At 52.2% G+C, this 27,739-nt stretch overlaps 2 protein-coding genes across 5 annotated transcripts in view; both read right to left on the bottom strand.

Moving 5' to 3' along the window:
* Window positions 1-3,192: 3,192 nt before the first annotated feature.
* The window catches only part of EML1 (EMAP like 1), a 174,008-nt gene continuing 149,461 nt past the window's right edge, over window positions 3,193-27,739 (bottom strand). For all 4 annotated transcript variants that reach the window (XM_032345246.1, XM_032345247.1, XM_032345244.1 and 1 more), the window contains 12 exons: window positions 26,174-26,308; window positions 25,416-25,515; window positions 24,229-24,383; window positions 21,588-21,713; window positions 21,185-21,316; window positions 18,542-18,609; window positions 16,257-16,345; window positions 8,526-8,623; window positions 8,334-8,421; window positions 6,827-6,922; window positions 5,325-5,455; window positions 3,193-4,686 (listed from right to left, as the gene is read on the bottom strand). In XM_032345246.1, coding sequence (XP_032201137.1) covers window positions 4,561-4,686; window positions 5,325-5,455; window positions 6,827-6,922; window positions 8,334-8,421; window positions 8,526-8,623; window positions 16,257-16,345; window positions 18,542-18,609; window positions 21,185-21,316; window positions 21,588-21,713; window positions 24,229-24,383; window positions 25,416-25,515; window positions 26,174-26,308 — 1,344 coding nt within the window. In that variant the 3' untranslated portion in view covers window positions 3,193-4,560. The remainder of the gene's footprint in view (window positions 4,687-5,324; window positions 5,456-6,826; window positions 6,923-8,333; window positions 8,422-8,525; window positions 8,624-16,256; window positions 16,346-18,541; window positions 18,610-21,184; window positions 21,317-21,587; window positions 21,714-24,228; window positions 24,384-25,415; window positions 25,516-26,173; window positions 26,309-27,739) is intronic.
* Window positions 13,446-14,605, bottom strand: LOC116591887. Its single transcript, XM_032345248.1, has 2 exons — window positions 13,728-14,605; window positions 13,446-13,692 (listed from the first exon to the last, which is right to left on the bottom strand). Exons 1-2 carry the CDS (start codon window positions 14,301-14,303, stop codon window positions 13,630-13,632), a joined length of 639 nt encoding a protein of 212 aa, XP_032201139.1. The 5' UTR covers window positions 14,304-14,605; the 3' UTR covers window positions 13,446-13,629.

The raw sequence follows: 27,739 nt of genomic DNA, 5'->3' as shown, positions 1-27,739 counted from the left end.
GAGGCCCCTCATAGAACACCCTTATCCAGTGTAAGGGGACTCAGGGTGAGGCTGTCTGCAATGTTGGGGCTCCCCAAGATCCTCGAAAGCTCCCTGAGGACAGTCGCTTGAAACGCCTGCCCCATCCAGCGAGTGGAAGTCCGACAGAGTCGTGGAAGCATTTTCTTGCTCTGGCCCCACACTCCCCGCCTACCGAGGTGAGAACCCAGAGCGTCGTTCCAGCCGGAGGAAGAGAAGCCGGCGCTGATTCCCGCCACAAGGTGGCGCCCCTGCAGCCGGCGGAGCCCGGGGAGGGGGTTAGGGTCCAATTCAGCGGGGAGGGTTGCCTTTGCCGTCTTCATCTGGCAGGCGCTGCGGCCCTTACTTTGCTCTCAGCCCAGACAACCATATTTGTAGCTAATTCGTCCACATCCTGAACTCAGGCAAATCTGTGTTCACGGGACCCCAACCTCACCCCTCCCTTGGGCTTCCTGAGTGAAGGGCGCTCACCTATCCAAAGAGAGCAGGAAGGTACCTAGACCACCCTCCCCACCACCAGCCCTCCCAGGTTCCAGCTGGAGCAGCGGGGACCCTCTGGGAGGAGCTGGAACTGCCGCTCCCTGGAGACAAGGCTCAGCCCTCCAAGGGGAAAGAAGGTTTCGGAGCTGGTCCTCTGTCTGGTCTCCCTCTCACCGGCCAACCAAGGTGGGAAGAATCTAGGTCGGGTGACCCAGAAGGGGGCATCCCCAGGGACCAGAGGCAGGGTGTGGGGAGGGGCAGGGTGCAAAGCTGCATTGAGCTGGGGGTCAGAGTGGGCTTTGGAGAAGGGTCCTGAGCTCAGCTGCACACGGGTGCTCGAGCCCCTGTGCCAGGCTTCGAGGTGGGCTCTGCATCCCGTGCTTTGCCTGGTTGGGTGGCATCCCCGCGTGGTGCTTGGCATGGAGACATGGCTGGTCTGACAACTGGAGAGACCGGAAGGCGGACTGGGTAGCAGACCATCAGGACTCACTGTCGCCGGTCAGTGGTGATGGTGTTACGGTGCTTACTGAAATAAATTGTTGTGGGAGCTGCAGACGGAGGCATTACAGGACTTGGACTTGCTTTGAAAACATCCCAGTCTTCTATGTCATCCAGATTTGGGGAGACAGAGGAAACAAGATTCTCTGAATGTGCATAATTTTTGAAGCTTGGTGAGAGGCTCTACTTCAGTGTATGTTCCAAATTTCCCATAAAGTTATATATATATATAAAAAGCAAAACCACAGAGAATCAGTATGTTTCTTGTCATTTTCACCAAACAGCTGCCTCCCGGTTGTGCAGTTAGACCCCCTTTGAGGAGGCCAGAGGAGCTCAAACGTTGCTTCTTCTATGGGCTCTTCTGGAAGCCTTAGAGATCATATGATGTTAGTCTGTTCCCAGATGACAGAAAACATGGTTAATGGGTGCAGTGTGTCACTTCTGGGCAGTGGAAGTAGTCATTCAAAAATTTAGGGGGTTAGGGGCGCCTGGGTGGCTCAGTTGGTTGAGCATCTGACTCTTGATTTCAGCTCGAGTCATGATCTCAGGGTGGGGAGATCGAGCCCTATGTCAGGCTCCACGCTGGGTGTGGTCCTCTCTCTCCCTCTTCTCTGCATCGGCCCCCCACACTCTCTCAAAAAAAAAAAAAAAAAAGTTGGGGGTGGGGAAGGTGCGTGTGTGGGCTCTGGAATGAGCCCTCTCCTTGCAGGCAGCCGGTGCTCCTCTGGGTGTCCTGGGACTCTGAGTACCCCTGGCTGGGGCAGAGGCCCTTTCCTCACCCGACTGGACCAGCTTCCCGCAATCTTGGCCACACCCCAGTGTCAGACATGGCGCTCTTCTGTGGCACTGTGGCACCTGCTGCTGGACTTCTGTCCTTAGCCTGCTAGCCAAATGCCTACGCTTGCACTTGCACTTGGATGTCACGGAGGCCCTCCCCTGGCTTTACCCTGTCCCAGGCGTCATCCACCTTCAGACTCAGCAGTGCTCTGCATCTTGGCCAATGACACGGCCATTGGACCACAGAATGGGGAGGGGCCTGAACCACACCCACCGGCCATAGGCGGTCCTTCACCTGCTGGCATGCCTCCCCTGGAAACTTCCCCCGGACCAGCCCTTCTCCACAGCCGCCGCTTGTAGCCTGGTTGCCGATTTCAGCGCCTCACGGAGATTCGGGCAACAGCCCCTCGGCTGTCACTCTTCATAGCCCAGCTAAGCTGATGGGGCCTTGGGCCACTGGGAGGAAGAGGCCTGGCAGCCGCCCCTGCTTCTGGGCCTCTTGTCCTAGCTGAGTCTTGGATCTTGGAAGGTCGTTATCTCAGAGTTGTGAGGTTGAGCCCCACAACGGGCTCTGTGCTGGGTGTGGCGCCTGCTTGAGAGTCTCTCTCCTTTTCCCTCTCCCACCCCCCAAAGTAAGTAAATAAATAAAATATGGACAAATCTGAACAGTAATAGTTTATATAAATATCCCTTTTCCTTTATGAACCTGGAAAAGGGTGGAATTATATAGAAATAAAAGTAGATCTTATAAGATCAATAATGGGTCCCTTTCCCCTTCCTTGACCTGGTGATTCCCCTAATTATTAATGTAAAGGTAATTGTTTTTGCCAGTATTATATAGCCAAGTAAAATAACAACTAGGTATGGTAATTAAGCTGAAAAAAAAAATTTAAGTTAAAATTTTTTTTTTTTAGAAATTCTAACCCCAACATGGGGCTCCAACTTATAGCCCTGGGATTGAGGGTTGCATGCTCCTCCAGCTGAGCCCGGCAGACATCCTTCAGCTGAATTCCTTTTTTTAAAAAAAAGATTTATTTATTTTAGAGAGAGAGAGAGAGCATAAGCAGGAGGCACAGAGGGAGAAAGAGAGTCCCAAGCAGACTTCACTGAGTGCACAGGGAGCCCAATGTGGGGCACAGTCCCATGACCCCAAGACCACGACCCAAACAGAGACCAAGAGTTGGATGCCCAACCCGCTGTCACCCAGGCGCCCCTAAGCTGAATTCTTTATAGTCCTCGAATCCGATGATGCTTACACACTGTATGCCAGCTAAAGTCCCATTTGCAAATGACCCAGGTGAGAACAAAAAAAAGTATGTCTATGAAACAGAATATAGTGTGAATCATGTCTAATTTTAAATATTTTAATTTATATATTTTCATGATTATAGGTCAATAAGAAATCCTTTTCAGCTTTAATTTCATTATAGAATATATTTGATAAGGATACATACAAACAGATTCATCTTTAATACACGTCTCTACTGGTGGCCCGCACTTGCGCCGCAGGCTGGAGATGGGACAAACATGCCTCCAGATATGCTTAGTCAGCCACTCTGGACAATCAGCGCCGTGGAGTTCAGGTAATTCCATTCATTTACTTGCCTAGAACAAGTAGAAATCTTAGTGTTTGTTTTTAAGTCTGTTTATTACTCTTCTGTTTTTAAAATCTGAGATACATTCCCCAATGTAAACAATAAATTTCAACCTGTCACACAATCAAAATGGATAAGGCCTTCTTGACAAACGTACGCCACCTGTCTGACTCGTCAGAGTGCAGTCTTATTTTGTAGTGTAGAGAGCCGTCCACGCACAGAAGACAGGAAAAGAAGCTGCCCTCGGCACCCGGTGGAACCTTCCGGACTTCTCCCCGCCGCAGGTTTATTGTACACTTCAGAGATAGTGTTTTGACTTGGTCTACTTGGTCTTAGAATACAAATATACAATGTCCATAAGCGTAAAATAGTAAAGCCTAGCCTTACGTCTTTAGGATGAATTTCTACAGTCCTATACAATACCAGATCATGCCGACTCGGAGACAGAAGAAGGTGGCTTAGATGTCTCCACCGCTCTTCCGGGCAAGTGAGTGTGGGACAGAAGGGAGTGAGGCGGGGGCCTGCCCTGGGGTCGGCGGACAGTTCACTGAGACTCTACGGTGCCTGCATACCCTGCTGAAGTGCGGAAGTTACTCTGGAGTACAGTCTGCTTAACGCAAGAAGACTGCAACCCTTTTCTCGCCAGCCTCCCGGAGGGAGGGTGGAAGGAACCCTCGGAGGATGTAACCAAATGAAGCCGCATGTGTGTTTCCCGATTCAGCTGTGCAGCTCAGTCCGCCTCGCTCTCCTCCGTCATCCCCTTAGGACCAGTTACTCAATAGTGATCCCAATTCAGTACCTCATTATCATCATAAATATTTGACTTAGCGAGCTAGGTGGGGAGAGAGTAAAGCTTATGTACAATATTTTAAAAGGCATTTCTGTGACCATTTTTGAAGGGTTCGTAGAAAAGGTATGAAGGATATACCAGTCGCTTCTGTTGATGTCGCCATAATGTAAACCCTGGCATGTTGTTTTAGTATGAAATGTGCACTGTTTTATATACGGTACAACCGAGGAGAACCGTGAACCGCTGCTCTGGTGTGACGCTCACTGATTCGCTAAGCTAAGGTAACCGGTAGAGGGAGTGGTTTTCCTGAGGTCTGTCGGAACTTCTGACAGAACAGAAATCACAGTGGTGGAGCCCAGCACGCGTGCCTGCCCCTGTCCTGCCCCCGCGCTTCCTGCTGGACTAAATGACCCGCCACTGCATGATGCTGGTGTCCTTGCCGCCCGTGGAGATGAGGTGGCTGTCGCCACAGAGGAAATCGACGTTGGTGACGTGGCTGCTGTGTCCGCTGTACACGTGGCTCGGAGCCTGGGGAAGACGGACAGAGAAAGAGCTTAGCGCAGAGTGTCCCGTGCAGTCGGAAAGTCCTGGAACTGTCCGCTCGCTCTTCCCTCCCGCAGCCGCTCTCGCACGTGCACCTGCTTCGTGCACAGGCGCAGTAGGGGCGTGCCGACAAACCGCACGGAGGCCCTCCCTGCAGCCCCAGAGTCTGGCCTCGTGGGGGGACAGAGACGGGCAGGGCACACGTTCAGGGCCCGAGCGCTGTACCAGGCCTGGGACCGCCCAAAGGAGGGACCAACCAGGTGCCCCGGGTTGAGGGGGAAGGCGAAGGGCTTCAGCTCTGGGAAGGACGGGGCAGGGGGATCTTGGCACTGGTGCTGGCTCAGCTCCAGCAGGGCTGGAGCAGAGAGAGGCTGGTGGGGGGCGTGAGGCCCATGAAGGAAGCCAAAGAGGTGGACAAGCCAGCTCCAAGGGCTCTGTGGGTGGGGGTTCTCCCCAGAGAGCAGTGGGGAGCCCAGAAGAGCTCCAGGACAGCGGGACGACAGGGTTGTGTCTGCATGTGAGACTGGCAGGTTCATGCAGGCGGCCTTTCTAGTCAATCACCAGACGGCCAGGTGGGGCCACGACGCACGCGCCCCGAGGGCAGGGTCCGGGGAAGACCATACCCTGAACTGTGAGCAAGGATAAGAGAACAGGTGCACTTTGCCGAAGTCGTCGCCGGTGGACAGCAGCTTCCTCTCGTGGGCCCGACACACGGCGTTGATGTCAGTTCCGTCAGAGCCCTCTGGCCACACTCCTGAAATGAAGGCCACAGACAGAGCTCTGAAGTCCAGAGACACTGGGGCACGCTGCGCGGGGCCCGTCACTGAGCTGCCACGGAGATCAGATCGCCCGGAGTCCCTGGCTCTCGAAGCCCGGGCCAGCTCCCAGCCTGCCCATGATCGTCTCCGCCGTGGCAACTCCCAGATCACTGGTCCCAGGCGAGAGCCACGGCAGGCTCTCTGGGCTCCTATGACTCTTGGGGGCCCCTTCCTTCTGCACTCCACAGCACAGAGCATGTCAGAAACTCTGGCTTGGGACACAATGCCTTTCCTTTATTCCCAAAGCATCTGAGGGGAAGCTGACCAGTTGTCAGCCTACAGTTTCCTAACTTTTGGGTTTTTGGGGGGAACTCTATATGAGTCTCTCCAAAGGACGGTTTAACCCGGTATGTGCCTTTCAGGTGTTGGTTTTTTTTTTTTTTTTTTTTTTACATTCTCTTTATTTATGAGAGAGAGTGTGTGTGTATAGTGGAGGAGGGAGCAGAGGGAGAGGGACAAGCAGAGTCCTAGCTGAGCATGAAGCCCGAGGACGGGGGCTCGGAGGGCTCGATCCACTGCCCTGAGATCATGACCTGAGCTGAAATCAAGACGCTCAACAGACTGAGCCACCCAGGCACCCTCGGTGTTTCTCGGTATCTGCCCTCTGTGGCTACTCGGGTGGCATCCGGCAGGTGTGGCGTCTGCCTGCCATGGGTCTGGAGTCTGGCGAGGGGAGTGTCTGCTGATCATTGCTCTGGGAGACCCTTTTGGTCCCAATAACTTTGCATCTGAGACAGCTGACTGTACCTCCATTTCTCAACTGACAGATCTAGATTAAAGCCAGGAGTTCCTAGCATTTATACCAGAAAATGATAAATGCTAGCTCTAAAGAGATTTGTGAAATTCTGACCACCTTACTGACTTATGGTCTTACATAAAGAGATTATAAATATTGTCTTTTCTTTTTTATTCTGCTACACTGTGGTAGTTTATTTTACACCATTTATAAATATATTCCAATCTCAACTTTACAGGAAGTGAAAAATTTAAAGAACCAAAAAAAATATAACTAACAAATGATAAATAGATTGAGTGCCATCTGGCCTATCTTTCTAGGAAGTCTGGCACAACCTCATAGAAGATTCTAGAATATTATCTCAGGACTCATACAATAAGGGTTAAACCTCTCTCTGGTTCTCGCCTGGCTCTTCCCCTGGGAGCAGCAGGGAGCATGTCCTTGTAGGGTTCATGTGGCAACAGAGCAGCTGGACAAAACCGGCGACCATGAGAGCTTGTAACTATTAGAGAAATATTCTAAAAGTGGATACACGTTATTTTGAACTGAATGGAAGCTTCAGAAAACTTACCAAAGACATGGAACCCCAAAGTGCAGGTGTAAGTAGCCCACTCAATGTCTCTCGTAGTTTCCACACTTACGACTTGCTTACAAGCAGAGGGAACCCCTGGAACAAGCAGATCCAAGTCTGGTGACGTCTGAGCCACAGGCCCCCCTTCCTCCCCTGACAAGGCTGGCCCTTAGAGCCCTGTCCCGCCAGCGACAGAGCCCTGTGGAGTGGGACCCCTTCCGCTTCCCAGCCCGGTGGGAGCTGGGCTCACGGCCGCGATTGTGCACACCTGGGGCCTCCGGGTTCCACCTCCCATCCATTTCCCTCTTTGGGGCTGTTTCCTGCAGTTTGGCTTCTCTTTGACCATCCGCAGGTACCTTGGCCTCCAACTGGTCAGTGTCTCCCTTCCCCGCTCCCCCACAGAGCCCTTGAACAGCTGCCACAGGCTGTCACTCAGGCCCCCCAGCTGTCCCCCAACACACACACACACACACACACACACACACGCACACAACCCTGCAGCCCAGGGTTAGGAGTAGCAGCTTATGGAAACCAGTCATACCCAGGTGATTTGTTGTTCCTCAAACGAGCTCTCACTCATAGCGTATGAGACCGTCTGAGAAGACTCTAGACCCATGGCCTATTTCTGAAGTCTCTCCCCCTGATTCTGCCCTGTGTCAGGCAGCACCTTGGACAGGGCAGGGAGGGAAGACCGGGTACCACCTGGCATGTGCTATTTCCCTCTTTCCTCCAAGCCAGCAGTTCCACCTGTCTGGGTTCCCCAGCAAGTGGACAGCTGCCTCCCTGTGCACTGGCTCTTGATGCTGTGGCCTCGTGTCTGAGCCCAGATTTCCTGTCTATAAAAGGGATAAGCCTGGAGAGCTTTGGATCATGAGAGAAAATGTATATAAAGTTTTTAGTACCATCCTGCAGGCTGCACACGAGACCCTCCTTTTGCCCCACGATCCCCGTGCTTAGCCCAGAGCTCAGCACACGGCAGGTGCCGGGCACACGTGTAAGGACCAGTGCATGGGGTGTGGCCTGTGCTCCGGAAGTGCCAGCCTTATCATCCTCGGTGTCCTCAGGTCCTGCCTGGACACAGACACTGCCAGGAGGGGTGGGGAGAGAAGCAGGAGGGGCCCCCGGGACTGCTGTCCCCCCAGGCAGGAGAGACTTCACTGTGTCTGCCTGCTTGGGATGACGCCTTCGCAACCCACTCTTTCCCGCCCCACTTGCCCCCCTCGGGCTTCTCCCTTCAGGGCTTGGCGTCCCTCTCCTTGGAGCCCAGCATCTTCTGCTCCAGAGGGGCCCACACTACCCTGGGCCCCTAAGGATCTCAGTGGTGTGCAGGCTCTTAGAGGTGGCCCTTCCCAACTCTCCTGCGTTATAGAAAAGGCAACGGAGGCCTGGAGGCGACGGCACAGGCCGAGGCAGTATGGGAAGTGGGGTTTTGCAGGAGACCCCGTTTTGGTCTTGGAGTGAATGTTCTATGTGATCCAAACCCAGACAGGCCCTGGGGTGTACTCACAGTAAAGGATTTCATAGTCTCCAGAATTTGACACGAGGAATTGTGAGTTCACAGACCAGTCCAGGTGGGTAATGAAGCTGGAATGACCCTGGGAGGGAAGAGCGGGATGTGTTTCATGTGCCTTGTAAATTCCTGGCACGGCAGACACGTGGTGACCACACACATCCCCGCGAGAATGAGAAGAGCGCCTACCGAGCACTTGCCAACCCGCGTGTACTTCCTCCCGTTGTCGCTGACCCCGTAGATGTAGATGCAGTTGTCATGCGAGCCGATGGCTAAGAAGGTCCCGTCTGCAGAAATACGCAATGACGTTGATTTTTTAAAAAAGATTTTATTTATTTATTTGACACAGACAGAGATCACAAGTAGGCAGAGAGGCAGACAGAGAGAGAGGAGGAAGCAGGCTCCCCGCTGAGCAGAGAGCCCAACGCGGGGCTCGATCCCAGGACCCTGAGATCATGACCCGAGCCGAAGGCAGAGGCTTTAACCCACTGAGCCACTCAGGCGCCCCTGATGTTTATTTTAAATACAAACACTTATCAATGACAAGAAGTAATGCTAGTGACATCACAGACCTAGAAAAAAATAGCCAAATCAGGGACTTAAAGAGAAGTTTGCTTTTCAGGGAGTCCTATACCACTTCCAAAGCTGTCTTTTAGAAGTCCACTCCTGGGGGTGCCTGGGTGGCTCAGGTCTGGTCATGATCCCAGGGTTCTGGGATCGAGCCCCGCATCGATTCCCTCCCCCCCGCCCCCGCCGTCTCTGCATGCTTCTCTGCCTACTTGTGATCTCTGTCTGTCGAATACATAAAATCCTTAAAGAAAAAAAAAAAAAAGAAATCCACTCCTGACCAGATCTCTCCCCTTAGCAGCTCCGTCCCTGCCACTCCCACAGGGAAGGGCCAACACTCGTTCCCTCAGTGATGGGCCGACAAGAGCCTCCAGGATGGGGCCACCTCGCTCCTCACTGAGCTTCAGGCTCTCAGACCTCTGCACATACCGTCCTCCCTCCACCACGCTGCCCTGCCTGAAAGGCCCCTCCCACCGCACCTCTGCACACGCTGCCCTGCCCTGCCTGGAAGACCCCTCCTACCTCATCTCTGCACGCTCTGTCCTCCCTCCCACACCCCTGCCCTGCCTGGAAGGCCCTATCCCCCTCTCTTCCAAATAGGCCATCAGTTACCATTTTCGCCTGGGTTTCCTGGTTTTTCAGGAAAGCCTAAGGAATGGGGCTTTGGTGCTTGTGTGGAAACACAGGGAAGGAGCTCAATGTAGCATAAAAGCAGAGCCCACCTTCGTAGCCGGCAGAGGAGCTGCCAAGTGTGAAGGCACAGAGGGGCGATGCAGGATATGTTGGGAAGGAAACAAGGACCAAGAGCCTAATCCAGAGAGGGTCAGACTTTCCTGAGGCCAGGAAGCAGAAGGAAGGAGACCGGAACCACGTGTGGGGCGGGCACCAGGGTCTGGAATGGAACCCCGAGGAGCGGGGTCTCTGTGCACCGGCTGGGGGACTGAGATGCATCCCTTCTCACACCAAACACCAGCGCCTCCATCCACAGAGCACGGCAATGGTTCCGTTTCATAGCAATTCAGAGGATTCCCTGAATAGCATTTGGAAAGGTCCTGGGGGTCACTGGCCATCGTAAGTCATTAAGAAAGGTTCTCCCCCCCGAACACTGTCATCAGATTTTCCTTCTGCAAGGTAGGGAGTCCTACAGGAAACAAACCATCAGGAAACGTTGTTTCAGGAAGTCCTAGCCTGGGCCAGGTCAAAATAAGGGTGTTGGCAAGACCAAGTCAGCCTGTCCCAGGTGGGAATCCTGATGGAATAGGGGTAAACAGGCCAAGGACAGCGGAGGCCTGGAGGGGGAGACCATCTGTGGTGATGGTTCTCGAGAAGGCCGCAGAGCTGCATGGGAAACCATCTACCCTTGAGTCCTCCAACTGACAGGGCCCTGACAATACTGATGATGATAAACACTAAAGGCTAATGATAATTATTATCAAATTACAACAGTTCACATTTATGTAGTGTCCACTAGGTACCATCCTAAACTCTTCCTATATTCTTCCTGTATTCATGTATTTCATCCTCATAAACCCCGAAGACAGGCAGATATTATGCCCATTTTACAGGAGAGAAAACTGAGGCAAAAAGTGGTAAAGTAATTTGCCCAGGGTCACACAGGCTTACGGAAGCTGGGATTTGAACCCAGGCAGTCTGACTCCAGAGCCTGGAGGACTTTGTTGCTGATTCTGCTACCCCTGTGACATAGATTAAGGGCAAAGCACGTCTGAAAGCCTGCCACACGATATGTCGGCATGCTGGCTTGTACACTCCTAAAATGACCTCAAGGTAAGAACTACCATATCATCTGTTAACTTTCTTTCATAATGGAACCATCTGTTATAATTTTAGCTGCTCCAGCTCTAGGGTTTCAACTATTCTAGGTACCTCCTGTAAGTGGGATTATACAATTTGTCTTTTTGTGTCTGCCTTATTTCACTCAGCGTAACGTTCTCGAGAGTCACCTGTAACAGCATGTGTTACAATTTCCTTCCTTTTCAAGGCTGAATACTATTCTGTTGAATGGCTAGACCACATTCTGCTTCTCCATCCGTCTACTGATGGACACGAGGGTTGCTTCTACCACTTAGAAGAGTTCTCATAGAATAACAGTGCCATGAACATGGTGTACAAAAGCCTCTTTGAGAAAAGGGTCCCCTGGTTAATGAAGAAAAGCTCCATGGGGCACCTGGGTGGCTCAGTTGGTTAAGCGGCTGCCTTCAGCTTGGGTCATGATTCCAGGTTCCTGGGATTGAGCCCCACATTGGGCTCCCTGCTCCAGGGGATGGCCAAGAGAACTGACAAGAAATGCAAATATACTCCCCAAAGATCTCCGCTCATGTCCACAGGAGCTGGTAGAGATCTGAGGGATTCCTAGGAAAGAGAGTGCAGACAAGGGCTTCTTGCATTTCAAGAAGATTCAAATAACCAGGAAATGAGGACAAACATGTAATACGCATAGAAGAATGCGAAATATTTGCCAGAATTAACAGTAAAATATGATACTTAAAACATCAAGAATGAAAGGCATTCTGAGCTGAGTAAACATCTTCTCAACATTGGAGAAAAGGTTCTAAGGTGCCTGAGGCGGGGGGGTTGTCTGTTTAGGGTGACAAGTGTGAACTTTGCTCAGGCACCAGGAAAACACATCTGGAAGGGGTGCTCCTTTTCTAATGATATAAGAGGAGATTAAGAACACAGCTCCGCCATGACGTAGAGAGGATGACCGTTCAGCCTATAAAATAGAGAATTCCTACAAAGCAGTAGAAGCTCAGTCTTGGCCAAGCATGTCCAAGGACAAAACTGCTATTTCCGAGAATGTTTGTGTAGCTGAATATCCTGCATATCACAGAAAAATAGCATTTCCTAAAACACAAGCATCCAATGACAAGGCCTAGAAGCAAGCGCCTGCCCAGCAGCCATGAGCCCTCCTGGCACCCACACTGTCAGAAGGGCTCAGGCTTCCACTGGCCCGTGATGAGTAAACAGCTCCACCTGTGATAACTATCCCCGACGGAAAGAGAACAAATATACTTCAGTTCACAATGGCATCCAACCCACCACCACTGACTCATCGCTGTTAAGGGGTACAGAGAACAAATTCATTATTTTGGAAATTGGTAAATAAAGTAAAAGCCACCAAGCAGGGGCACCTGGGTGGCTCAGGCAGTTAAGTGTCCAATGCTTGGTTTCCACTTGGGTTGTGATCTCAGGGTTGTGAGATCATGCCCCGCGTCAGGCTCCATGCTCAGCACACAGTCTGCTTAAGACTGTCTCTCCCTCTCCCTCTGCCCCTCCCTGCTGCTTGCACACTCTCTCTCTCAAATAAATAAATCTAAAAAAAAAAAAAAAAAAGAAATCAGGCATTTAACTTGACTTTCCTTAATGAATGCTGCTATGCTTCTGGATAACAAAGTAGATGATCAGCAGTTTTTCTTTATGGAACTGTTATATCTAATAAGTGAAGAAGAATATCTAACATCGCCAAACCACTCATTTGTAGTCCTGTGTGGATTTGGAGATTGGGCACCAACAGCTCTTAAGATCACACAAAGTGAGAGAAGATGTGACTCTCTGGTACTGGAAGACAGTAATACAAGCAGAACCTAGATGGAATCCAGCTCTAGAAGCAAACATCACATCAGAGGAAGTCCAAGGGACAGAGGAACACGTTAATAGGACACCATGGGGACACACTCAGCAAAATCCAGAGTGGAGAAAACAACTACAGGAAAAATGAGCCCATTCCTTCAAGTGAACATTGTACACATGAGAGCGGGGAGGGGGTGGGGGAGGGAGAGAGAGGACAAGCAGGAGGAACTGTGGATTAAAAGGGACTTCAGGGGTGCCTGGGTGCCTCAGCCCCTTAAGCGTCTGCTTCGGCTCAGGTCATGATCTCAGGGTCCTGGGATCCAACCCTGCATGAGGCTCTCTGCTCAGTGGGAGCCTGCTTCTCCTTCGCCCGCTTCTCCTGCTTGTAGTTCCTCTCTCACTATCTCCCTTTTAAATAAATAAATAAAATCTTTCAAAAAAAAAAAAAGGACTTCAGAGACATCCCAGGCAGTTACTATGTGTGAGACTTTTTTGGATCCCAATTTAAACTGTTAAGAAGTCAAGTGAAAATTTGAATACTGACTATTCGAATACTTGATGATATTAAGAAGTTAATGCTATTTGAGCTGCGCAGGTGACAGTGACACTGTGGCTATGTTAAAAATAAGTAGGCAGGGCTTCCAGCTGTGGCCCAGGGAGAAGCCTGGCAAATCCTCTCCCCATAAAGCGATTATAAAGACGTACAAAACCGACCAAAATAACCATTTCCGTACTCTGGAAATGATCAAAGGCATAAATCCATCCGAGAAGCGTTTATGCTTAAAAAGCTGCTGGGGGTGCCTGGGTGGCTCACTGGGTTAAAGCCTCTGCCTTCAGCTCAGGTCATGATCTCAGGGTCCTGGGATCGAGTCCCCACATCGGGCTCTCTGCTCAGCAGGGCGCCTGCCTCCCCCTCTCTCTGCCTGCCTCTCTGCCTACTTATGATCTCTGTCAAATAAATAAATAAAATCTTAAAAAAAGAAAAAGCTGCTGAACCTGGGGGGAAGGACAGCATGAGTCCCTGGGGCGCGTGCCTGGGGCGGTGCTCACCCCGCCCACCGGCTGGGGGTCCGAGGTTCTGGCCGGGCAGGGCCCTGAGCACCAGCGGCTTTGTTTCCGTGGTCAGGCGGCTCACTCCCTACAAAGCTCTGGACGAGGCCTCTGCCCTGCAGCACTGTGGACGGAAGTGACCATCTCCAGGATGGTGGAGCGGTGAGCGCCCGTGGTTCCCGCCGGCTGCACTCGCGGCTGCCGCTGGAGTGAGTCCATTGTGGCGGTGGGAGGCCGCGCGCATGCGTGTACGTGCCTGCGTGGGGCAGCCAGGAGAGAAGCCCGGCTCGCCCGGAGCTCGCGGCCACGGCGAGGTTGTGCGCATGCCCGGGGAAGACGCCGCCGCGCCAGCGGAAGTCGGAGCCAGGCCGACCCGGAAACGGCCTGAACTCCGGACACGCCCTGCGCGCACGGCCGCGGGCGGAGGATGCGAGCCTCCCTGGCTGGCCGTGTTGGGGTGCAGCTCTGGCCTGTCCTCCGCCCGAAACGTGTGAAGCCAACAGAGGGCCGGGAAGAGAAACTGACAGGTCCCACGGCGTCCGCGGGAGACGGCGAGCCTTCCCTCTCGGCCACGGCCGGAGCAGCCAGACAGGACAGGACGACCGCAGCGACACATGGGTCAGCCCTGGCGCTGGGCGCCCGCGTGTCCCACCGACCCGCAGAGGGCACTGCCCCCAGGAGGGCACGACGCACAGTCTCCTCAAGAGCGCCTGGGCCACGGTCCGGGACGACCAGTGTCAGGCCGTGAGAACAAGTCTCCATGAGGCAAGCCTGATTAGAGCCACACAAGATATGCTCTAGCCGCGACAGGAGGGGACATGGGGATTGCCCAACGATCGGGACTCATCAGCACACATCTCAAGAACCCGCAGGCCCAAGAAGGAATCATTAGGGACGCTAGGAAATGCTTTGAAGGAATGGACGTGGAAGCACATCTATCAAAGTCTATGGCATGTGACTGAAACCGCTCGAAGGGAAATACTCTGAGAGACAAGGGAGGGGAAGGGGCAGAGGGACAGGGGGCGAGAGAATCTGGAGCAGGCTCCAACCCAGCGTGGAGCCCGGCCCGGGGCTGGATCCCACGACCCTGAGATCATGACCTGAGCCCAAACCAGGGGTCCGATGCTTAACGGACTGAGCCACCCAGGCGCCCCAACAACCACCTTTCTCAAAGAAAGCCAAGGGGAAAACTTCAGGACTTGGGCGTGGCACGAAAAGCGTGATCCCTCCAAGAAAAGCCTGAGAAACTGGGCTTGATCAGAATGGAAAGCGTTTGCTTCAGAAGACCCCATTAAGAAGATGGGAAGACAAGGCACACCTGGGAGAAAACGTGCAAGTGGCAGAGCTGATAAAGAACGTATACACGGACCCTAGAAAGCGCTCTTACAACTCAAGAGTAAGACAAACAACCTGAGTAGAAAACAGGCAGAATACCTGAAAAGGTATTTCACCAAAGGTACGGGCGGGATTGACAGGCACAGGCGAACATTCCCAGCGTTTCCGAGTTTGGGAGCCAAGTTAAAACCGCGCGGGATACTACACCACCCCTACCAAAAGGGTCGTCGTGAAAGAGGCAGGTAATAACGGGTGTTGTGGAAATGCAGAGAAAAACCCGAATCCCCACACGTTGCTGGTGGGAACCCGAGACCTTGTAGACTCTCTGGCAAGCCGTTGGGCACCGTTTCATAAAATGTTGGACAGATTTACCACGCCATCCACCAGTCCTTTGCCTAGGAATTCACCCTCGAGAAATGAAAACAAACCACAAGGAGACCTACAGGGAGTGCTCCCAGGGGCACTCTTCCTATTAACCAGAAACCAGACACCACCCCCGCGGCCGCTGACGGATGAATGGATAAGCATGTAATGAGGCATATCCACGAAGTGGAATCCTCTCTAGCACTTCAAAAGGAATCGAGTACGGACACATGCTTAACAACCCAAATTAATCTCGAAAACCAGTATTCCAGGTAGAAGATCTCTGTAGTATATGATTCCATTGATAGGGAATGTCCGGAAAAGGAGATTTATAGAACAGACAGCACATCAGGGGTTGCCCAAGGCTGAGGGGTGGGAGTAGAGCTTAATCGCTAAGGGGCAGGGAGGGAAGTTTTGGGGCGATGGCAAGGTTTGTGGTGACGGCTGTATGGTGGCCTGAATTCACTCAGAATCTGTCAATTACACCTGAATAAAGGTGTTAAAAAATAAAAAGGCCTCATCTTTTCAAGATCTGTTTGGTCATATTAACGGATGAAGGGCTAATTTCTGGGAACTGCTTCGAAGGGGCTCCGGCAAAGCCAGAACAGCTAAGCGTGGGTCCTGTCTGCAGCTGGGTGGTGACCGCCCGGACTCAGTACGCGAGTCGGTCTAATTTTGTCTACGTTTGACAGTTAGAAGCAGGACAGTTTAAGCTCCGCTCAGGAGGCTTGCGAGATTTCTTCCTTTAAAGACATCCACACACGGGGCGCCTGGGTGGCTCAGTGGGTTAAGCCGCTGCCTTCGGCTCAGGTCATGATCTCAGGGTCCTGGGATCGAGTCCCGCATTGGGCTCTCTGCTCGGCAGGGAGCCTGCTTCCCTCTCTCTCTCTCTGCCTGCCTCTCTGCCTACCTGTGATCTCTGTCTGTCAAATAAATAAATAAAATCTTAAAAAAAAATTGTTAAAGACATCCACGCAGGATTTCCTAACTGTATGGCCAGCGGACTGCAGCTCTCACCTGGGGAGTAACGCATGACGGACAGCTGTTCGTTTCCGTCCGTGTGAACGGTGACCAGATCTTTTGTTTCCGTGTCGAACACAAACCACCTGGTGGAACACAAGAAAAAGCACGGTAAGTTGTTTGGTGAGAAGATAAAGGAAGACTAGTACACTTGACAGTAATGTTAAAAACCATTCCTCTCAGGGCTTCATAAATACTCTTGTTGGCTTAACAAGAACGCTTATTCTTGGCTTTTCTTTCAGGAAAAATTCCTTCAGATAAGCATTTCCTAAAGAAAGAAGCAGCACGCTGGCTTTCCTTTGAAATGATGTGGTTCCACCTCGGTGACAGGGACCTCAGGGCTGGAGTTTTGTCATGTGTATCTCAAAGGACAGAAAGCCCGGAGGCTAGGCCCCCGGCCAGGGGAGGCAGCAAAAGGGGCCCCTGCACGGGTTTCCCCAGACATCTGGCCCCAGAGCAGCAGGGTGGGTCCCAGAGGCTGGCTGGGCCAGCCTTGGGGTGTCTGGCCTCCCGGAAGTGATGCTGGCAGCAACAGCCCAGGGAAAGCCTGGGTGGAGAGGGTGGCAGAAGGGCGGCCACGGACCTGGTCTGGGCCTCACGTCCTTGATTATAAAATGAGGATAAGGGCCAAGTCCACCGTGGAGGCACAGTGTTGAAGCAAACGCTAAGGGATACAGACGTGCTCTCTATCTGCCAACAAGGACTCGGTACTCGGTGCATGTAATCTCCGGCCTGTGTGTTCTCGGTGGTGACAGTCACGGGACTCCAGTGTTTCCAGGGATGGAAAGGACTGTGGGTGCCCTGTTGTGGCAGCTTCAGACCCAGGGGACCCCAGACAGGTGACACTCCACGGGCTCGGCCAGAGAGCAGTGCGAGTTTCTCTGTTTCCTAGTTCAGGGGACGGGCTGACCCTCGATATTTGGGTTTCGCTTCTCGACTTGTGTCTTCAACAACCATTTACCTTTGACGTGTTGTTGACCATGAACAGAGGCCAGAACATAAGTGCAGGGGCTGGGGCTGATGGGCTATGCTCCAGAGCCCCGTGAATGGCCCCATCCAGAGCCAAGGCTGGCGCGAGGACCAGAATGTGGGAGGCAGACACGGCGGGAAGCACTAGAGTCCACGTGCCCTTTCTCCCACCCACGGGACCTTGTCTGTGATTCTGGGCACCCTGGTGTGGCCCCCAGGCCCTGTCCTACCGCTCACAGTCAGCACGTGGCTCTAGTGATCACTGGCTGTCAGCCACTCATCAGAGCCCGTGGAGTCTGAAGCTTCCACTGTCCCCAGGAGAGTTAAAAGGAGGGTGTGTGTGTGTATGTGTGTGTGTATGAATGTGTGGGTGTCGCACACAAATGCACACCTGGCAAAATATTTTCGTGAAGAATTCTGTTGGCTATGAGGTGCCCTGCTCTTAAGATGCTGTGACCTGTGACTTATAAATGGTTCCTCTTCCCTCATACACACTCCATAGTCATCCCAACAGAGTCTAAATGGTTTGCTTTCTAGAGAGAAAGGATGGGAGGAAATCACTAAAACTATCTGAATTAAACCTCAACAAGCATATATGTACCATGACAAACGATACGAAAGTGTAATCAAAATGTACGAAACATTGAGCACCAGAGCCACCAACACCCCAGAGAACAACCCCTATGCCACCTCCTCCAACTACCAGGGCCACGTGTCTAGGCAGGTAATACTGTCACGGTTTATGATGTGAAACTACTCAGAAAGGTTGTCTGGCTGGCCCAGAGACACACAGCTGCTGAGTGGTGGAGCCGGGAGTCAAGTGCAGGCCTACTGCCTGGCCTGTTGGAGACTCTTGGTAAATACACGTTGGCAGAATCTGAGCGCGAGGCTCGGGATCTGGGAAGTTTCTAGAATTTCGAAAGGGCAGCAAGAAAAGCATTTTTAAATTCTTGGGGCTTTGAAATGCTTTCTCGCCCAATTCCAAAGCTGAGGCTCCACCCACAGCCTGCAGATCAGGGCTTGGGGAGCTCCACAAATCCCCTGGAACTGTAGGCAAGCATGTCTGTGTGTGCGTGTGTGTGTGCACGTGTGCGTGTACATGTGTGTCTGTGCATGGGCAGGAAGGTCCAGAGCTTTCGTCAGATACCTCCTCCCCCGGCCTGTCCTGAATGCAAAGGTCACCGTCTTCCCTGTTAGTTTTGCGTTCTGGCTTAATTCTCAGGCGGTGGCTAGAAGCTGGATGGGGTAGCCACCCTGCGCCTGACCCTGGGGGACCACAGACCCAAAGCAGAGCCCTGGCGACACGGACTTACCTGCCAGTCAGTGTTCCCACTGCAAGCACAGACCCTGAAGGATGAAAACCAGAAGACTGAGCTGGATCCTAAAACATTGTAAAGGAAGTGTAAATTGATGGCCAGACACAGCACTACCGCAGAAAACACACATGCACAGGATGTTCCAAAGGGGCTTCGTGGCCCCACTGAAACAACAAGGCTCTCTGTGCTCCCAAGAGAGGAAAATGTTCTACTCCGGTGAAGGTCACGTATCCGTCACACTAGATATGGGTCCCTTTAGAGGCTTTCCTCTTTCTGTCTGAATTATCTTTTCATGCCTACAGGAATCAGAAGACAGACCAAACATAAATGCTCTTTCTCCCAGTCCTGGCAGCCCCTTGGGTTGACCCCCATGGTGTGCCTGATGGCCCTGGAACAGGACCGCTGAGCCCGATGCCAGTAGTGACACTGGATCAGAGCCCCCCGGGGCGCATGCTGCACGCTCGGCAGGCCCGGAAGGGTCTTGAGCCAGGAAGCACATTCAGGTTTGGATCCAGTGTCCCTGACTAACGTGTCCGTCACTAACTCTGGCACAAGGTGGGTGACAGAGGAAGAAGCAAGTTGTCAAGTCGCAGGAGAGGGAGAGTTAGAGGAAGCTCGACTGGGAGACTGGGCAGACGCTTCCTGGTGCCGAGACCCTCAGAACTGGAGCTTCCGGTCCAGGAGGGATCAGGCTGGTGAAAGAGGAAGTGGACACCCCGATCAGTATTTTCTGGGATCAGGTGCAACGGGGACGAGAGTGTGACCCAAGAGGCCGAAGCGACCCCGTTTGGGGCGTATTTGAGGAATGACGGGTAGAAAGGGCATCCCAAGCTGGGATGTCCCGGTGGGATGGAAGGTGTGTGGACGTCATTAAGGAAGGCTGTGCCTCCACGGTCAGGGCTGAGATCATGGGGAAACAAGAGCATGGTGACACTGACTGTTTTCTTTCCGTAGAGAGTGTGACGTGACTGGGGTGCCTGGCTGGCTCAGGCGGTAGAGCGTGTGACTCCTGATCTCCGTGTTGAGTTCCAGCCCCACACTGGGTGTAGAGAGGACTTAAAAACAGTAGAATCTTTGAAAAGTATGACATCATTGAGTCTGCTTTAGATAGAAGGTCCCTTGGCAGAAGGGCTTCGAATGGACCCAAGCGAGAGGGACTGGTGACAGGGAGACGGAGAAAGCAGCACCCGCGGGAATGGAAATAGAGTCGGGCATCGAGACGTGACCGCGTCAACTGGAAAACGAGATGGCAGGTACTGACTCTGCTCTGGGCAATGCGTTCTTCAGGTGGGAGCTGCAACCAAGCTCAGGGCCGCCCCGAGATACAGAGAGAGCCACCTCCGCTTGGAGCTTTGCTGTGTCATTAATTCTCTCAGGCTCCTTACATTTCCCCATTGAGGACACTGAGGCACAGGGAGGTTCTCGTCCAAAGCCACATGGCAGTGGGTTAAGGAGCGAGGACTTAACCAGAGATCTTTCTGGCGCCTGGTTCTGAGCCCTTTCCCTTCTGTCGGGCTGAGGGGTGACTGGTCAGGGGAGCAGGAGGGGGATGGAGCCTCTGGGATTGCTTTCAGAGGGGCTGCGGCCGAAGAGCAGCAGGGGAGGTCACCCCCCCCCCCGCTGTGTCCCCCCATCTGTTCCTCCAACCCCCAGGGGGACAGGTCCAACACGGGACACCGTTTCCTTCAGCCCATCCTGCCACCTCGGCCGACCCACTCTTCCATCTGAGGGGTTCGGGTCCTGTCACTTCAGTGCTCAGCTCCACCAGTGGCGGCCAGCTCTAGGCCCTCGGTGACCTTCTCGGGGGCAAGGGGCCAGGGGGTAAAAGGCTGAAATGCAGATGTGGCATGCTGGGGAGTGCCGGGCCCTCGGTGGGGGCTGTGAGGAGGAGTGGGGGCTGCAGAGGGCGGGACACGTCAGCAAGGACACGGGCTACACGGACGTACGGTGCTTCACAGTCTGTTCCACGCAGGGGAAGACCGGGGTCAGGGAATCAGACTGAGCTGCGTGTAAGCGCTGGCTCTGTCACTTGCTGACCTAGCGGCCACGGCCAGCCAGTGGACTTGACTAAGCCTCGGCTTCCAACCCGGTCACCTGGCTCCCTCGCGGGTGCAGGCTCCAGCTCCTGCATGCCCAGTGCCCGGCGCTCAGTAACTGTCCCGCTGCTGGCTCCACGCGGGCAGGACAAGGACATCCCTGCGCTCCAATATGTAATCTGAGTTCCTTCTGTGAGGATCCCAGAGAAGCCCACTGGAAGTCTAAAGCCCGAGGGTCAAACTCCAATCGTAGAGATAATTACATCGGATGCGTAAATTCTCCTTGCAAAAGTGCGCTGTAGGCGGGGCATGGGCTCACAACAGGCTTCTGAGCACGGAAGCTGGTGAAGGAACTCTGCACTCAGGGGAACCCCCCAACTCTGCAAGGCTAGCGTGCTGTTGAAAAACTCACCAGCAAACTTCAGGATGACACGGAGGGGACCACTTGAGGCCATGTTTAAACCAATGTCGGCCAAACGGGGTGAACTGGGTGACATTTACTTTGGGACAATTTTCTATCTCTAGCCATTGCATGCAAAAACATAAACAAACGTGTTCCAGATGAACTTTCATAAGAAAAACGCTACACAACGTGCATGTCTACCTCTATGACTTTGTCCCAGACGGGCCGGTGACCAACAGCGTCCCAGAGAGTGGCGTGCCTGTCATGCCCGCAGGTCAGAAACTGAGGTTTGGAGGCGTGGATGGCCAGTCCCCAGAGCTCATCGGTGTGACCCTGCAAAGGACCAAGACAGAGGAAGCTCTCTGAAACACTCGGGGAGACTCGGGGGCGGGGCCCGTGGCATCCGCACGCCTTCGGCTGCCCTCCCCAGTTTCCCTTCCCACCCGACCTAAGCCAGGACAGCAGCTGAAACTGATGCCAAGGAAGGCTTCGCTGCTAGAAGACAAAGGGATCATCCCCTGTGTGCAAGCCTCTCTCATGCTCTCTGAGCCTCTGATTCCGCAGCCGGTGAAGGCCGCGCTGGGCTGGCTGGGCGGGAGCGCACCTGAGTGATGGGTGTGAAGTCCCCTGACAGAGTGCCCTGCAGAACGAAGTTTCTAGTTGTGCCTATCAAGATCACGTCACCCTTCCCCTCGGTCACTGTCCGGATCGGGCCAAACTGTTCTGGAATCTGCATTGAGAAGAAAACATCGAAAATGTCCTTAAATATTAGCTCCACCATTCCAAGTGTGTGTTTCTATATCATGATGACAGCCCCTCCCTCCTCCCTCCCACACACACACGTGCACATATGCACACGCACGTGTGCACACACGCACACATAACATGGAGAGAGAGCAAGGTCCAGAGCTGGGACTTGTTGAGTGAACGATCAAAACCCCACATGGGACATTTGAACTCTACACATGTATGTAAGTGTAAAAGAATCGGCAAGAGTAAGGTTGTTAAACAAAAACAATGAAAAATGAAGTATCTTTTTCTTGGTTGCAGTAAAAAATTAGAAACAACACTGGTTAGTTTACTCTTTTCTTCGTGGCTTTGGATAGCAGTAGCGGGTACAATTTGGAAAGTAGAGAATAGAATAATAAGCCGTAAGAAGAGTTCCTGGGGTGCCTGGGGGGCTCAGTGGGTTAAGCCTCTGCCTTTGGCTCAGGTCATGATCTCAGGGTCCTGAGATTGAGCCCTGCATCAGACTCTCTGCTCAGCGGGGAGCCTGCTCCCCCCCACCCCCGCCTGTTTCTCTGTCTACTTGTGATCTCTGTCAAATAAATAAAATCTTAAAAAAAAAAAAAAAGAGTTCCTAAAATTTACTGTAACTTAAAATGGTAAATTCTTTGGCAACTCCGTATGACTTAGTTCTGAAATCCACTGTTCATGTCGGTAAACGTATGGAATTACCTAAATTTTAAGACAAACAATTTCAAAATATGCCTGCCAAGATTAATTTGCTGCATGATGAAATAAACAGAGGTTCTCGCACTTTATAAAGGAACAAACGTAGAGACCCGGCTGGGGGACTCTGGGCACCCCAGTTCTGGAAAGGAAAGACACCGCCTGCTCTCTCACAAACCTTCCATCTCCAGCGCAGATGGCAAACATTTGGGAAAAGGTGACAATAATCCATGCTAAGGAAGAGGAAGGCATGGATGCTAAAAAAATGATGAGAATCTTCTAGAAACTGGATGACGCTTTGAGGCTTCTGTTGCAGTTACGATTTAACACAGGAGCCCAGGGCGCCTGGGTGGCTCAGTCGGTTGGGCGTCTGCCTTCAGCTCAGGTCATGATCCCAGGTTCCCGGGATCGAGTCCCACATCGGGCTCTCTCCTTCATGGAGAGCCTGCTTCTCCCTTTCCCCCTGCCTGCTGTTCTATCTGCTTATGCTCTCTGTCAAATAAATAAATAAAATCTTTTTAACATAGGAGCCCATTCAGTGAAATGCTGGTCAAATCTTAGGATAGAGAATGGCATCACAATGAAAATCTCCATGAACGCGGCGGCGATTTCCAAAGCTCACCCAGAGGCCTTCCTTTATTAACAGCAATAATCAATAGAACCGTATCAATACTGCCAAAGCAGTGGGTCACGCTGCCCTCTGATAGAACGGGTTAGATGTAATGTGATGTGTTGTGAGTGTTGTACACACCCACTCAGAGGCTGGAGAAGGTCTATAACGTGTCCACTGGACGCTATGGATAGGGACCCTCACCTTCGCACCGATGCCTGCCTTGATATGTGCCTGCTCCTAGGTCCCCAGGGCCTGGGGGAGGGGGTCCAGTGAGTGTGTACGAGGCAGATTAAACTTCTTTCCTGTGGTTCCTACTGGTGTGCAGGGTAATAAGGTGGTAAAATCGACAGTGAAAGGAGAGAGAGCTTTAGAGAATATGTTGGCACTCAGCCATGAACAAGGTAAATACTCAGTAAATGTTAGTTCCAGGTAGTGATGTCTCCAGAGTCACACCTGGAAATTAAAGTGGAAAAAGATGGAAGATTTTTTTTTTAATTTAAAAGATTTTATTCATTTGTTTGAGGAGGGGGGAGATGAGCAGGGGAAGGGGCAGAGAGAGAGAGAAGCAGACTCCCCGCTGAGCAGGGAGCCCAACATGGGGCTGGATCCCAGGACCAGGAGATCATGACCTGAGTCGAAGGCAGATGCTCAATGGACTGAGCCACCCCAGGCACCCCGAGAAGAAAGATTTGAATGAAAAATAAAAATGTGGATAATATTCTCTTAGAAAGGTGAGACTGTTCTCTTACAAAAATATTCTAAATGGGCAATATATTACAACCTAAAATTTTACAAACTTAATTCCATTTTAGTAGTTACACTTAAACTGCTTCCAATGATTTTAATAAAAGGTTTCTTTTTTTTTTTTTTTAAATATTTCGTTCATTCATGACAGAGAGAGGGAGAGAGGGAACACAAGCACAGAGGAGCTGGAGAGGGAGAAGCAGGCTCCCCACCGAGCAGGGAGCCTGATATGGGCAGACGCTTAACTGACTGAGCCAGCCAGGTGCCCCCAAATATTTCTTTTTAATAAAGTTTTATCTAAACCATTTTTGAAACAGCAAGACGAAGAGTTCAAACTAACAAGGAAACTGGTTAGTGTACCAGTTTCGGGAGGTTCGAAATGAATTTTGAAAAAAAAAAAAAAAGAATTTCGATAACGCTGCTTGCTTTATCTTACCTCAGTTTTACGAAGTTTCTGATAGTTTCCGTTCCAGGAAATGAGCTTGCGGTCCTTCCCTCCTCCTGACACCAGCGTGCCGTCCCGTAACATACAAAGTGCAAAAATGCCCCCCTCGTGGGCCCCTTGAACAGCGTAGCTTATCCGATTCGTACCTAAACACACCAAGGAAACCATCCTCAGGACGTTATCCAAGAGGTCGCCTCCGTCCCTCCCATTTCTCTTTGGTTTTAAAGTGGCATCTTGTCCGTTAGGACATCTCTGCAGTGTGCATCTACAAGGGACGCAATTTCTAGAAGCTTGTGCAGCAGCAGACAGGCATGCTCTGCGCTACGTCACGATCCAGGAGGACACGCTCCTGGAAAGCCGAGGACGGAGGAAGCGTGGCGAGACTGTGCACAGGGAAGAACGGGGGCTGGGGTTCACATCCTCGACAAGTGGCTTCACTGTCCTACACCTCAGTTTCCCCTTTGTGTCCTGCTTATCCTGCAGGAGCCTGCTAAGGGTAAAACGGGGTGACGTGGGAAGCACTTGCCCCCACAGTAGTAGGGACACTAGGGAAGTCACCACGTTACCCTGAAGTCACATCCGGGAGTCTGTTTCTGCCTTCACCCCCAACCCAAACTCGAAGCCCTCTGAGGACAGGGATGGTGTGCTTTCCCTTTCTTCCTGCTGCAAACGCTCGTTGAACTTGCCCGGATGGGTGTTTTCTGAGTAACGAATCCTCCTTACGCGGCTGTGGGCTCCCTGGCACCACGGCCTTGTGATCATCCGTGTGCTTAGTGGCTAACTTGCCGTCTAGCACACAATTAGTTCTCAATAACTATCTGCCAGAAGCCGCGGGAACCAGGGAAGTTATTTAAGTGTCTTATAGCTAAGTAGTCACTGACACCTTCACCATTATAATTGGTTAATAGAACTCTTATTAAAGCTATCCCATCAAAATATTTTAGGCTTAAAGAGCCTTCTGCAGTGATAGAAAGTGTACAATTCTTGCTATTGTTTTCCTCTGTTCTAGTTTTAAGGTTTCAGGTTACACACGCACCCATATTCGTAGGCACTTATTAAACTTGTGGTTTAGCTGTAATTCTGTTAACTCCGTTCACAGACGGCTCTTAGAGAAGTTGCGTTTAGCCTCGTATAATATTCGCCCCCCATCTTTTGCTCTGGGGACAAGTCTGTGTTACCTTTTCCCCACACCAAGATGTTGCCGCTCGAGTCTCCAGTGATGGTGTCACCGTTTTCGGAAAAAGTCACGCAGAGGACAAACTTTGGCTTTTCTTGCTTCTGCGGGATGTTGTAAATATATACACGTATTTAGTCAAGACGCCCTCTAATTTGTATTCCTCTGACCTAAAGGCACGGTGCTCCAAAGCCGCACGTGCCTTTCATTTTCATCTACTGTTAAATAACATATGCTGCAAGACTATCTGCTTTAAAACCGTGAAGTTTCTGGCAATTTTAAAGTTGCAGACAGTTGGGGCAGAGGAAGGTGTCATGGGACGGGCTGTGTTGTCCTGACTAGAGCCTCAGAACAGGGCCCCGGCACTGGAACAAAGCAGTCCTCTAACTGGGCCCCTGCCGGGAAGGAGGCGCTATCCCTGGTACTCACAAGCCCCAGGACCTTCTTGGTTGTTCTTTGCAAGGACCATGCATGGTGGGGGGCGCAGCACCCGGCCCCCAGAGCAACTGTCCCTGCGCTTCTCCCCTTGTTGGTTCATCTTTCCTTCCTGGCATCACCAAGGATACCCACAGAGACACAGGGGGCCCTCAGTTCTGTGAGGGGTCCCCGGGAATAATCTTCATCACTACACCCCCAGATAGATGTCCTGATTTGCCAATCACAGCAACTTCTGGAGACTGCGGTACGCCTCACTGCTCCCAGAGAAGCCCTGACAACATGCACCGCTCAGTGAAGACTCAAACAAATGGAATGGAACATTACCTCGAATAATCCTTGCTTCTTAATAAGGGAGTTTCCTTCTAATGTCCAAAAGTAGAGATGTGATTTTCCGCAGGTAACTATTATGTTAGTGTCCGTGGGGTGGAAATCCGCAGCAAACACGGCTTCGTTAGAACACTTTGAGCAAAACAGGAGAATCAAATGTCTCAAATCTCTGGACACGTCAGAAAATAAGTGACAGCTGAGCCACAGACAGCTTGTCCGGGCCGAGCCCTAAAGCCTTTTGATTTTTCTCCCCACTGAGCTCACCTTCCATAAACACTCAGCTTATGTTTGCTGGGTGTCATAACCTCTCCTTGTCTGTCTGTCTCCCCCGCTGAGCCGTAGCCCCGAGGACAGGGACCTCAGCTCCTCTCTCTCTACAGGGGAGGGGGGCGCCCAGCAGGAGCGGGCACGAAGCACGCCTTTGCTGAAGGGCCGGCTGGAAACTTAAGAACCCAAGAATTTGCTCTCATCTCCCGTCATGGATTCCCAGCTGAGGCTGAAAACAGAATCGCCTGACGTGTGTTACAACGTGGTGTCAAGCCTCAGCCCCATCTGGGGATGGGAATTTTGGCAGGGACCCAGGAATCTGGATTTTATCCAGCCCTATCGCTCCTGGCTGACTTTGGCTGTCCTGTTTGCTCTGGGATTCCCTCCTGGTAATTCCCAGGACTCTGCTGGTGGTTTGGTGACCAGGCCGGGGCTCCAGGGCTGGGGATCTGGCTCTTGGGAGTCACTGCACCGTCCCTGACCTGTTCACTGGGTTCTCAGCTCCTGCACTTTGGCTGCATGAATCTGACCCTGATTGTTCCTTCTGCTTGAAATTCAGTCACAAGCCTTAAACCTAGGTGATAATTTGCCTCTGACCATTTTCAACCCAGCAACCTAGCAAGAACTTAAATACTCAACCAGAATGTTAGCAAGCTGGTGTTAGGAAACATGCCAGATTAGAATATGGACCCAGCATCCCAGACACTCGAGGGAGAAAGATAAGGCAATGCGTGGTGGTCCTGACGGCCCGGAAGTAAAGTGGTCTAAAGCTACCAGGACAGGATGGGGACTCTGAAGTCAGGTCTGTAACGACCGGGATCCATTCATGATTTCCACAGAAGGAAAATACAAGAGAGCGTAAGGAAAGCTGCGGGACCTATCGCACATGATGGACCGGGGTGGTAAAGAGAAGCCCAGAGCACCCCCGTCGGAAGGGCCCCACGGGGAGGTGCTGGGGTCCTGCAGGGGCGCTCGCCTTCGCAGAGGCCACTCAGCTTTGCCCAAGACCCGTACTGGCCACGCTGGCCTCTCCCTCAGCCCTGGCTGCTCCTGACCCGTCCCCACTCCCCTGTCCCCGCCCTGTGGCACAAGGAGGACACCTCCCGTACCGCCACACCTGCAGCGCCCCCATGACAGCGCGAGCACACACATGTGGAATAAAACGAGGCAGCAGCGAACAGGGAACACAGGAGTGGCTCCGAAGGGGAGGGGCTGTGACGCGAGGAAGGAGGAAACCTTACGGGTGTCATGAAGGCGGAGGAGACCCTGCCCGGGACTTGGGACCGCACCCTGGGA

This window comes from Mustela erminea, chromosome 5 (assembly GCF_009829155.1).
Source record: "Mustela erminea isolate mMusErm1 chromosome 5, mMusErm1.Pri, whole genome shotgun sequence".
NCBI classification, from domain to species: domain Eukaryota; kingdom Metazoa; phylum Chordata; class Mammalia; order Carnivora; family Mustelidae; genus Mustela; species Mustela erminea.
This window is presented reverse-complemented; position numbering and strand designations above follow the sequence as displayed.